General features: G+C 52.9%; 1 protein-coding gene across 1 annotated transcript; it reads left to right on the forward strand.

Moving 5' to 3' along the window:
* The first annotated feature begins 1749 nt into the window (after window positions 1–1749).
* VPS4A (vacuolar protein sorting 4 homolog A) lies at window positions 1750–11757 on the forward strand. Its single transcript, XM_007940302.2, has 11 exons — window positions 1750–1770; window positions 5115–5226; window positions 5318–5465; window positions 7186–7247; window positions 7360–7479; window positions 7958–8114; window positions 8704–8852; window positions 9227–9308; window positions 9583–9802; window positions 10788–10928; window positions 11656–11757. Exons 1-11 carry the CDS (start codon window positions 1750–1752, stop codon window positions 11755–11757), a joined length of 1314 nt encoding a protein of 437 aa, XP_007938493.1.
* The last annotated feature ends 968 nt before the right edge of the window (window positions 11758–12725 follow it).

The following is a 12725-nucleotide window of genomic DNA, read 5'->3' on the forward strand; positions in this document are numbered from 1 at the left end:
ATAGTGCCTAAGGCACTTGACTGATAACCAGAAGGCTGGCGGTTCAAACCCACCAGCCACTCCTCGGAAGGAAGATGGGGCAATCTACTTCGGTAGAGATACCGCCTCAGAAACCCAAGGAGGGGTCACTATGAGTCAGGTCCGACTCGACGGCACAAAGCAACAAACAACACAAGCCCCCACTTGTTTTACATAAGATTGCTCATTCTTTTCCCTCAAAACACAGGTAAGGCATTAACTACTGGTGGTGCAGTGATTAAAGCATTCACCTGGTAACCGAAATGTTGGCAGTTCCAACCTACCAGCACTCCAGAGGATAAAGAGGAGGCAGTCCGTTTCCATAAATATTTACAGCCTTGCAAACGCTATTGGGCAGTTCTACTCTGTCATATAGAGCGGCTATGAGTCAGCATCAACTGGATGGCAGAGAGCTTCGGATTTAAGAAGCCCCGGTGACACAGTGGTGCAAGTGCTGGGCTGCTCGTTGCAAGGTCTGTTGGAACCCATCAGCTGCTCTGTAGTGGAAACAGGTGGCAGTGTACTGCTGTAAACACTGTTGTTAGATGCCATGGAGTAGCATCTGACTCACACCAAACCCTACGTACAACGGAAGGAAATACTGCCCAGTCTTATGCCACCCTCACAATCGTTGCTTTTTGACCCGTGTCAGCCACTATGTCAATCCATCTCGTTAAGGGTCTTCCTTTTGGCATAGTGCCTAAGGTATTAGACTCCTAACGAGAAGGCTGGCGGTTCAAACCCACCAGCCACTCCTGGGAAGGAAGACTGGGCAATCTACTTCCCTAGAGATACTGCCTCGGAAACCCAGGGAAGGGTCACTATGAGTCGGAACCGACTCAACGGGAGTGAGGAGGTTTTTTTTTGGTCTCCTTTTCCAAGCAGTGTGCCTCTCCAAGGGACTCGCTATGAGTGGGAGTTGGCCCCACGAATTACAAGTTGTATCCATCCTACAAGACAAGGAAACCATAGCTCTAGGAAGTTAGGTTTATTGTGCCAGTAAGCCGCTCTGTTGTCAGGTGCCAAGGAGTCTAGCGACTCCGCGTGTAACAGAAGAAAATGGCGGGGCCTGCGTCATCTTCACAATTGTTACTATGAACCCATTGATGCAGCCACCGTGCCAATCTTGTTGAGGGGTTTTCTCTTTTTAGCTGACCCTCAATTTTCCCAAGCATGAGGTTCTTCTCCAGGAATTGATCTCTCCTGATTAACGTAGACGAGGCAATCTCTCCATTCTTGCTTCGAAGGAGCACTGAAGCTGTATATGCTCCATAAATTTAATTGGAAATGAAATCTAGGCACTTCCAGCCATTGGTCTCGCTTCGCTCACCTGGGCTAGCCTCGCATACTATCCCAGGCTCCGCCCCCAGCCCTTGACCAGACTTGGTCCGCCCCACCCCGACACGCCTCTTACCCAGAGCGCAGGCCACGCCCCCGTCCCGTCCAGTCCTGGCTTTAGCTACCTGATCTCCTCCAATCGACCGCGAAGTGGAACAGCCCTTGTAGTACCAACCGAGGCCGCTGGGGGGAAGCCGCACGCCTCAGACCTGACCGCTCTGGGCCGCGCTCCTCGCTAGTCCTCGGACTCGGCTTGTACTCTAGCGGCCGCCCTGCCCGCGCCCAGCGCTGATCTGCCGGTCTCTCCGCGCCAGACCCAGCACCTCGGCTCTCCGGGGCCGGACCGAGGCCGCAAGTAGCACCGCGAGGTGTGGGGCGGACCCAGGAGATGAAATGACAACGTCTACCCTCCAGGTACCTCGGCGCGGCTTTCGAAGGCCGAAGAAGGCGCGGCGGGGCCTGCGGGCCTCGGAGCCGGGCGGGCTGGCGGCCTCCCCGGAACCCGAGCCTCGAGACCCCTGCCCCACTCTGGCCTGCGTCCCCTCTTCCACGGGTTTCTGTCTTCACGCGCTCGGAGGCCAGGGACGCCTTCTCTTCCCAAGCCCCCCCAGCCCCCTGCTGGCCCAAGCCCCGAGGCCGCGACTTGCAGGCGGCGCCCTGGTACGGTCGGGTTGATCAGCCTCACCCGGGCCCACAGGCGTCTCCAGGGGAAGCTCCGGCTCTGCGTCGGGTTGGTTGCCTTCTCCTGCCACGGGTCCTGGAAGCCCTCTGCCCTACTCCGAGCAAGCCCCGTCTCCTTGCCGGGTCTCCGACTTGTTTTCTAGCACAACGACCCTTCCTTCATTCCTCAGGTCGTACGGGGTGCTGCTGGGGTAACGCCACTTAGATGAATGATTGACCCATTCTCCTGGTGCTGCCAGTCCTGCAGGACCAGAAAACATAAACATGGCTCAGGCTCCAGACCTGGGTTTGAATCTGCTCGGCCACTCACTAGCATGTGACCTTGGGCTGGTTTAGTTGATCTTGAAATCTTGAGTTTCCTCGTCTGTAAAATGGGGACGGGAATACTGTACCCTAATCCATAGGGTTGTTGTGAGAGTGGATATAGACGGAGTCATTCATTTCAGACATTCATAACACAGGGTCTGCACGTCGTTCGTCCTCAGTAAGCGATGACATAAAGTGTTTGGGGGAGTTAGACAAGACTTCATGGAGGAGGGGGTATCTGGCCAGAGCATCAAGGGATGGTAGCATGCCGATACGGGGGGGGGGGGGACTGGCGGCATGGAATAAACTGCATTATCAGGCCAGGAATTAGCTTGGGTACAAAGCCAGGCTCCAACCACAGAGCTCTGACAGGTCATCACAAGCTAACTCTAGTCTTCAGGCTAGATACCTCCCTGCCCAACCAGTTTATATATGGCCTGTGAGCTAAGAATGGTGTTTACATTTGGGGGGGGGGGAACTTTATTAAGATATAACTGACATACACCATACAATTCATCCATTTAGTGTCCGATTCAGTGCTTTTTAGTTATATTCATAGATACAGGTAACTATCACAACAGTCAATTCTAGAACATTTTTAGCACCCCAGAAAGCAGCCCCACACCCCTTAGCTGACACTCTCCAGTCCCCACAACCCTCCCAGGCCTGAGCAGCTGCTAATCTACTTTCTGTTTGTATATGTTGGTCTCTTCTGGACATACTATGTAAATGGGATCATAAAACATGCAACCCTTTGTAACTGATTCCTTTCACTTAGCATATTTTCAAGATTCAGCGATGGGGTAGGTTCTTAAACTTGTAAAGGTTGAAAAAAACAAAACTTTGTGATATGAAATTCCCGTTCCCATGTCTGCGTGTGCGGTGCAGTGTCACTGGGCACAGCTGTGCCCGTTCCTTTATGCACTTTGGATGGCCATGCACACACTGCAACAGAGGAGTTGAGTGTTTGCGACAGAGATCCTATGGCCAGCAAAGGCTAAAATGTTTACTCTGGCCCTTTACATAAAGAGGTTGCCAGCCCCTCTGTTAACACATCTCTACTGTCATCCTCTTCCTTCACCATCCGTGTTACTAGAGGTGTGGCAGGGATGGCAGTTTTGTCTGTCACCTTACCCTCCTCTTACACAAAGCTGTTCCTCTCCACACTGAAGCTACTAAGGCCTCCTGCATGTGGAAAAACTGCACGTGGTTCTAATGCACTCCTAGGTGTATTTGTTCATTGTTTTTGAAGGTGGAGGGAGGCATGGGCCAGGCCTGCTCTGCTCCACCTCCAAGTTTCGATGTTCCGGGTCTTACCTTTCAAAAGGACCAGGGCCGCTAGGGAGTCCCCGGGTGGTACAAACGGTTTAGCGCTGGACCATTAGCTGAAAGGTTGGTGGTTCAAACCTACCCAGAAACGCTTCAGAAGACAGGCCTGGCAGTCTGCTCCCGAAAGGTCACAGCCTTGACAACCCTGTGGAGCGGTTCTACTCTGCACACCCTGGGTCACCCTGCATCGGGACCAACCAGTAACAGGAAACTGGGGAAGGAAAAGGTCCAAGGGGCTGAGGCCTTTCTTCTGGAGAAAAGAAGCCACCTGGGACATGAGCACTGCCTCACAGATGTCTTCTCTGAAGGGCACCCCTGTCTGCTTACCTGGAGACCAGGTAACTGAGATTTGTGTATAAGCTGATCAAGATGGTGCAGGGCTCCTAGCTGTCTTCTATTTGTATGTAGTGGAGGGGGCTGAAGCCTGAAAATAGTAGGCAACACTCTTTTACACCTTTCCTCATCTCTTCAGTCTGGTGAGTTCCTTTACCATCAGCCTGGCCTTCTGAGAAGTCTTGCCTTCAAATGAGGAGGGGCATCTGTGTGCCCAGGGAACGGTGTTTTATCTGACCAAGGAAAGTCATATCTGGTCATGCTTCCTGGTCGATAAAGCTGCAGTTTCTGAAAGTGGGTATGCAGGTGTGGGGCAGCTGCCTGAAAGAGTGAGCATGCTTTTTGTTCAGAATGGGGCCCAGGCCTGCAGAGTTTGTGAGATTGACAAAGACTCGTTCTCAGAGTTCTCTGAAGGTTCCAGAGGACAGTCACCCTCAATTGGCAGCACATATTTGTCTCCACTGTAACCAAGCACTTTTCTTACTGGAGCTCCTAAATAGTGAACTCTGTGTCTAAGCATCCCTGCTCAGGTCTCCATCTTTAGGGCAGCTGGCTTCTCTTTTCAGTCTAGGCAAGCAAGTTGAATTAGGCCAGCAGCAGAGAGTCAGAGTCCCTTTAAATCCACCTCGTGGAAACCTCAGGTCCTTCCCTGACTGGCTGGCTCCTCTCTAGCCTTCAAGGCCAAGTGCAGTTTCTGGCCTCTGTACTGAGCTTCACAGCAATGGATTTATCCCATTGTTAGCCGATTCGAGGCTATCAGTCCACGTCTGTGTGTCTCTCCCTTGAGGTGCAGGATACAAACTCCCGAGAACTCTCTTTTGAGCCCTAACCTGAGACGTCAGGTCGGGCTTCCGTTTGCCGAGACCCAGAGCAAGAGCTGCGAGGGAGGCTCTCAGCTTCCCGTGTGTGTGCTTGCTGTGAAGAGGGACAGGCAGCTTTTAAAGCTTTGTTTTAGGACCCTGCTAGTTGGCACTGGGAAAGCAGGCTGACATACTTGTCTGTAGCTGACAAACCCACAGGCCTGGCAGGATCTCTCATCAGTGTTGCCTACTGCCAGCAGCTTTTTGGGTCTCTGTGGGAAGACTGGTCTATTCGTTTTGCCTTTCCAGAAAGCCATTGATCTGGTGACGAAAGCGACAGAAGAGGATAAAGCCAAGAACTATGAGGAGGCCCTTCGGCTCTACCAGCATGCTGTGGAGTACTTCCTACACGCCATCAAGTGTGAGTCAGGCTCCAGGCACCAGCTGTGGGGCCCGTGCGGAGGCGGGCGAGCCCCGGGCCTCACAGGGTCCTCTCGGCTTCTCTCCCGCAGATGAGGCGCACAGCGACAAGGCCAAGGAGAGCATTCGTGCCAAGTGCATGCAGTACCTAGACCGGGCCGAGAAACTGAAGGATTATTTACGAAACAAAGAGAAGCATGGCAAGAAGCCAGTGAAAGAGAACCAGACTGAGGGCAAAGGGTGAGTGTGCAGGGGAAGGGTGCGCTGCCCGGAGAGCCCCGAGCCGTGTGCCCCTTCCATGGTCACTGTCATTCTTGGTACCAGTGCTGCCTTGGACTCTCAGGGCACCTTCCTCCCCACCCCCGCCTCCAGTTTGTTTAAGGGGGAAGAGAAGGGAACTTCCCTGTGAGCGTCATAAAGAACAAATGAAATGATCCAGGCGGCCGCCCTTGGAAAAGACCTTGGCACCCAAAGACCAAAAAGCCGAACCCATTGCTGTCGAGTCAATTCCAACTCATAGCAACCATGTAGGGTTTTCAAGACCGTAAATCTTTATGGAATCCAACTGATGTATCTTTCTCCCGTGGAGCAGCTGGTGGGTTCCAGCTGCTGGCCTTCCCGTTAGAGGCTGCACAATTAACCGCTGTTTGGCATTTTTGCTTGGCACTCAGCACTCAGTAGGCGTGCACCATTAGTATCATTAAATAGTTGTCATCGTCAAGATAGACTAGGCCATGGAGATTTGCCAGAGTCACAGAGCTAGTACATGAGACAGCCTGCCCCATCCCCAGGCCTCTGGTCCTGATGCCCAGGCCAGCGCCCTCTCCACAGCCTCTGCCCTCGGGTCTGCAGTTCGCCCACCACGGTGATTCCAGCTGGTGGATGTGTGTCCCACAGGCAGCACAAAGGCCAGTGGGGAGCTGGAGGGGAGGGGAGAGAGTCCTGCTGTAGGAGGGTCCTGGAGTGGAGAGAGGTGGGGGTGTCTGCTGCCTCACCCCTCCCCCTGGAGGGAGAGTACATTCCTGATTTTATTCCCCAGAGTGGGAAGGGGCAGGTACCCACAGTACTCTAAGAAGGATGAAATAGTTTTGAGGACAGCAAATCAGTTATTTCAGGATAAGACATGGCCATCACAACAGGCCAGTTACTATGTTCTTCTCCACAGGCTCCCCTGTATGTTGAAATGCCCACCTCTTCCCTGTCCTTGGGCTGTGACTGCTGTGGAGTCTTAGCTGCCTGTTTCCAAGAGTCTGTATGGAAGGCTAATGGCAGCTGCATTTGGTTGACTGGCGCTCTTTTTTTTTTTTTTTTTTATACAAACATTCTTTGATTTTTAATGTGGATTTTTAAGGTAAAAAGCATTACATTTGACATTTTGATATGATGTTCCTGTTTTTGAAGAAAATAACATAATTCCTCTGCCAGTATTCTTTTTTTTTTTTTTTTTAATTTTATTTTATTTAGATTTGGGTGAAGATTTACAGAGCAAATTCACTCTCGATACAGCAGTTCACATATACTTTGTCTCATGTCATTGACCACAGTTTACCACAATGCAACAGCTCCTCTCCAATTTCCTCCCCAAGGTACCACTTCCCAGTGTCCATCCCTCCATACTCTCCTGCCCCCTAAGCTGTCTCCCTGTGACTGGCGCTCTTTAAAGGCAGCCAAAGCATGTTTCTCTCCCAGCCTCCTGGAGAGGACAGATGTCTCTATTTTTCTTCCATTAATAAGAAAGAAGAGTGGGTTATGAGAGCGTTTCTGGGGGAGGGAGGGTCCAGAGGTAAGGTGCTAATAACGTGGCCCTAGTGTCAGCTGCTCCTTATTGTTGAGCACGGGAAGTGTTCCTCTGCCACTGTGCCTGCAGCCAGAGCCAGCCTCGCTCTGGGAGCCGCCTTGCCAATGGCGCATTGCTCACAGGATGAAATGCCAGCTTACAGTCTTCTGTCTCCTCTCCTAGTAGCGATAGTGACAGCGAAGGGGATAATCCAGAGAAAAAGAAACTGCAAGAGCAACTGATGGGTAAGGGGCTGGAGGCCCGTGGCAACAGGAGGGATACGGCAAGGGTCCCCTGGTGGGTCAGCTCGTGCCCACTGGTCAGGCATGGCGTTGCAGCTTTCCCTCCGGGTCGCAGGTGCTGTTGTCATGGAGAAGCCCAACATCCGGTGGAGTGATGTGGCTGGGCTGGAGGGGGCCAAGGAGGCCCTGAAAGAAGCTGTCATTTTGCCAATTAAATTCCCACACTTGTTCACAGGTAAGAGTTGAGCCACTTTAGGCCCAGATATAAAAGTACCAGGCTTCTCTGGGAGCCACTCTGAAGATATCCAGAACAGGTAGCAACTCAGCTCCATTTGCCCTTAAAGGGTGAGGGCTCCGGCCTTCCGACGAGAAGGAAGAGAGAGGCCCCAGGGCCTACGGCCATGCTCCTCCATTCCTGGGCTTTTCTCTGCTGTCAGAAACACTTGGGACTAGAATTTTGAAGCGACCATCCAGTGGGTGGGCATGGTCAGGAAGCACTGCTAGCTAGCGTCACTTTGGAAGGTCACGGAGCTCATTAGCCAGGCCTGGGCTGAGCTCTCAGTGTGTAACTTTGTGCTCTTTATCCCTTTGTGTCTAGAATCAATTGCTTTTCAGAACCTCTTATTCCTGTGGTTATAGTGACTAAGGATTATTTTTCCTGTCTGTTTTCCCCAATCAGGAAGAAGCTCACTTCGGTTTATTCTCTATTGTAGGCAAACGTACCCCTTGGCGAGGGATACTGCTCTTTGGACCCCCTGGCACAGGGAAATCCTACCTGGCCAAAGCTGTGGCAACAGAGGCCAACAACTCCACCTTCTTCTCTGTGTCCTCCTCAGACTTGATGTCTAAGTGGTTGGGAGAGAGTGAGAAGTAAGTCAGCCACCAGGGCCTGCTCTGCCGGGGGCCCCCCCAGCCGCTAGTGCTCCAGCCTCCCTGCCCCTTAGAGTCACTCCCAGAGGAGCTGCTGGTGAATATTCAGAGATAAGTAGCCAGGAGAGTGATATCTTGCTAGCTCACTGAATGGGACACTGTCTTGACAAGAGGGTTGAAACTGGAAGGGAACTTAGGAAAGAGAAAGTACTGCAGAAGGGAAGGATAAGGAACTGATAGCAGTCATCAGTTGAATAGCCCCTGTTGGGGTACCTTGTTACACCTTAGTTAACTTACTCCCCACAGCAGCTCACATTTTGCAGATGAGTAAATTGAGGCCCAGAGGAAGGGAAGGGGCTTGTCCTTAGTCCACAGCTAATGAATGTGACCAGCAAGACTGGAGCTGAATCCAAGGCCTGTTCTTGGTACAGTGCTGCCAGATAATCAGTCACCGCCATTTTTGCTGTAATCCAAGCATGACTGTGGCCTCAACCTCCCTGCGGGAAGGGCAAGAGGAGCAAAATGGTGCCTGGCACCCTTGGGGGGGCATGTGAGTGCCCAGATCCCAACCCCACTGTTACCTGAACAGGCTGGTGAAGAACCTGTTTGAACTGGCCAGGCAGCACAAGCCCTCCATCATCTTCATCGATGAGGTAGATTCCCTCTGTGGATCCCGAAACGAAAATGAGAGTGAGGCTGCCCGAAGGATCAAAACCGAGTTCTTGGTCCAGATGCAGGGTGAGTGCCGGTCTTGGGTGCCACACTGCTTCTCGTTCTACTTCAGGCCAGCCCCGGGCTTGGTAATTGAGCCGTGGCTCACTCTGATTGCCCTTAGGGTGGAGGGGGGGTGGCTCCATCATAGTAGGCTTTCATGATGAGAGGTTCTGGGGCCTTTGCCACCTGCCTTTCTGCCCCTACTTCACAGCAGGGCCATAGGTCCCTTCATCCCAGCAACCCCCAGGCCAGCGCATGGTTTAATTTCGGTCAGAACCTCTGTGGGTGGCGCCTCCCAGCCACGGACACAAGAGGCTCCTGACGGCCTTCCCCAGAGGCTCTGACTGATCATTGAAGGTATTTTCCGAGTCAGTGTCTCTTGTTTCCTTCTTGCGCAGGGGTGGGCAATAACAACGATGGGACTCTGGTTCTCGGTGCCACAAATATCCCATGGGTATTGGATTCAGCGATTAGAAGGAGGTGAGTCTTCCCCAGCAGGTGCCAGGAGCTGAAGTCTTTCTCCAGCCTGGTGCAGCTGCTCCAGGCAGCCTTTGGCTGTAGCCTGGACTGTTTCCTGGCTCCTCCCAGGGTCCGCATGGGGAGAGAGCCTTTCCTGAAGCCTGCTCCTCAGGGCCACGCTGCTGGCATCACTGGCCCGTGAAGTCAACTTCTCTAGAATCTAGAACCTCCGTGTCTCCCCTTTCCACCAAGGCCAGACCATCATCAGCTCAGTTCTGCGTGCTTGGCTCTCCAGGTTTGAGAAGAGGATTTACATCCCGCTGCCTGAGGAAGCTGCCCGGGCCCAGATGTTCCGGTTGCATTTGGGGAGCACTCCCCACAGCCTCACAGATGCCAACATCCATGAGCTGGCCCGGAAGACAGAAGGCTACTCGGGCGCAGATATCAGCATCATTGTGCGGGATTCCCTCATGCAGCCCGTTAGGAAAGTACAGTCGGCAACACACTTCAAAAAGGTGAGTGGGCCTCTGGGGGGGTGTTTGGAAAATGTCACAGGACAGAAGAGCTGTTGGGTTTCTTTGCCAGCTCCCTGGCCCTGCTGCCTGGCTGCTCAGGTGACACATTCGCAGACTCTTAGGGAACCAATGGCAGATGCAGAGTGAGCCCTTGCTCCAAGGCCTCGTACATGCCGCCCCCTCCCAGCAGACTTTCTGGCCTCCGACTGTGCCCAGCAGAAGGCGGGTGCTGCCCTTTGCAGCCCCCGGTCCCCTCTGCTTGTTGTGCGTGGCAGATACCATGCTTGAACGTCTGATGTGTCAAATATAAAATTAGACTGTAAGGACTCATCCGTTATTTAGCAGGTCTTTGTTGAGTGTCTGCTATGGGTCCTACTATGTGCCTGACACTGTTCTTTGTGCTGGGAAGGCACAAGTGACCAAAAGACAAAAATCCAGGCCTCCTCCAGCCCCTTTTCTGGTGAGGGGAGACAGACTGTAAACCAACACTAGCGACTTAAGAGGGCAGCAAGCAGGGACATAGAGCAGGGTCAGTTACGGTTGTGAGGTTCCGAGCGGGTGGGCAGGGTATATTCTTAAAGGACTAGTCACACTGAGGCAACATTTGAAGGAGGTGAGGGGATGAGCCATGAAGATATTTGGGAGAATGTTCACAGTGGAACAGAATGGGTTGGAAACATCTTTGGTGTTGCTGCATCTGCACTGAGATTCAGTGGAATTGATGAGGAGGGTGTCAGGGTATTTCGGGCTACAAGGTGAGATTCTGGGGGCAGTGAGTGGAACAGTAAACCTCTCAACTGAGACCTCCAGCCACAATGACTGCTCAGCCCAAGAGCTGTAGTAGGGCCTCCCTCCTCAGACCTCTCATGGCCTTTACTCCTACCATTACCTTCTCTCTAGAAGCCAGAAATATGAAGCTTCCTGTCCTTTCCCCAAACACTGATTGGCAGCCACGCCAGCCAGTCAAACTCCCATTTGGTTGCAGGTCTGCGGCCCTTCCCGCACCAACCCTAGCATTATGATCGATGACCTCCTGACCCCGTGCTCACCAGGGGACCCGGGGGCTATGGAGATGACTTGGATGGATGTCCCTAGTGACAAACTCTTAGAGCCTGTGGTTTGCATGGTAAGTGACCAGTGGGGAGAGAGGACTGCACAGAGCCCAGAAAATTGGGGCTTGGGTCCAAGAATAAAAGTAAGTTTCTCCTCTTTTCTGTCCTGGGCTCTTAGGGTTCTTCCTAAACAGAGAATGGCCTTTGTGTCTCTGGGTGGCTGGGGCTCCTGCCTTAGATTCAAGGGGGACCCAGGATACAACAGTCAGCATTCATTTTCTTCAGCAAAGAGGAAAGATCAGATCACATGACTCCATCATGCCATGGCTTTGGCTTATTGGTTTATTTTGCACACAGAAGGAACCAGTAAATTCATGTCAGCATGATTTGATTTCGTGCAGTCCCACGGTAGCCACTCACCCGAATAGTCTCAGCCCCTTGTAACCTTGGTTTGGTCAACTCTCTTGCCTGTTCCGTTTTGCTGGATGCCTGCTGTTAGAGCTGGTGGGATGGGCACGCAGCAAAGAAAGAGCTGCTGATGGGAGTGAGGAGATGACAGGTGCTCTCTCTCAGCCCAGAAAGAGGCCCAGGTGGAAATGATGTGGGGGTGCCTCAGAAGGAGGTCCATCACAGGGAGCATCAAGCAGGAGCTGGCAACTGGAAGGACTTGTGCATTTGGGGAACGGGGTCTGGGTGACCTAAGTCAGGCCCCTTCCCACCTTAGACTGTGTGGTTCTGAGCTGAGGGGGGCGAGGACCGGGCACGTGGCCCCTGCCCAGCTGCCTGCTCTTGTCTTGGCAGTCGGACATGCTCCGGTCTTTGGCCACCACCCGGCCCACTGTGAATGCAGATGACCTTCTGAAAGTAAAGAAGTTCTCAGAGGACTTTGGACAAGAGAGTTAAAAGCTTTTTCACGTGGATGATGGTGAAGGTGGGAGGTTGATCAGGGCAAATCCATGGTACTCCCCACGTTGCTGGCCGAGCTCCAGGGCTCGTCCCTGGACTACTGCAGCATCCCTGCCGCTGTCCGGCCACCTGCAGAGCCGGCAAGAATGCCGTCTAGGCGGCAGAGATGCTGTGAAGCCCATCCTGCTCCCGGTGGAGTCCAGCTCCCCTCCACCTCTTCTGGATGCTCACCAACTTGTTTCTGCCCCCATGTCTTTTTTTTTTTTTTTAAAAAAAACCTTTGTTCCCCTAAGTTAATGCTGCTTGGATTTTTGTCTTGTTTATAATTACACCTGGAAGCACCAAGGAGTGGGAGCAGCCCTGCCGTGGGGTGGGGGCTGCCATCCCACAGGACGGCTTGCATCCCCAACCCCCGGTTTACACCCAAGTGGAACTGGAGGATGGACTGACTGATGGCCCTGGGTCCCAGCCCACACTCTGCCTACAAAGATCTCTCTGGGGAGTCCATTCCCTCCCTCCTCAGGGTGCATCCAGGGCCCTGTCTTCCTTGCAAGAGGAGGTGGTGGTCTTTGTGGGCAGAGCTGTGTAGATGAGAGTGTTTGCGTGAAGGCGCAGTCGGGTGGGCTTCACTGCTGCCTTGTCTTCCCTCTGAATGTGACAACGCTGAGCCCAGCCACTGCCCTGGGCCCTGCCCTGGAGATGGTCTAATAAATCCTTTTCCCTCTGGAGCCCTGAGTGAGCTCATCTTTGACTCTCGTCTAGTCCTCTTTGAAGGCCACTCTTGTTTCGCATGAAAAGACCCTCTGGTTTTCTCTCTCTCATGAGCAGTCATCCCAGGCCTGGTCTCCAGTTGGGTGTGCAAGGCCCTTTCTCCCTAAAACCTCAGGTTTCAGGGAGGTGTTGAAAGAACCTGGACACTTCTTCCTGTTGTCCAACCTCCTGATCAAAATCTGTAAACTGGGAGG

Source organism: Orycteropus afer, unplaced genomic scaffold (assembly GCF_000298275.1).
Source record: "Orycteropus afer afer isolate SDZICR_OR568_19922 unplaced genomic scaffold, OryAfe1.0 scaffold00067, whole genome shotgun sequence".
NCBI classification, from domain to species: Eukaryota; Metazoa; Chordata; class Mammalia; order Tubulidentata; family Orycteropodidae; genus Orycteropus; species Orycteropus afer.

Excerpts from the sequence above, each read along its gene's own strand:
- VPS4A (XM_007940302.2), top strand. The coding sequence starts at position 1,750 with ATGACAACGTCTACCCTCCAG. Across the intron at positions 1,771-5,114 it reads TGACAACGTCTACCCTCCAG|AAAGCCATTGATCTGGTGAC; the intron begins GTACCTCGGCGC and ends TTGCCTTTCCAG. Across the intron at positions 7,480-7,957 it reads ATTCCCACACTTGTTCACAG|GCAAACGTACCCCTTGGCGA; the intron begins GTAAGAGTTGAG and ends TCTCTATTGTAG.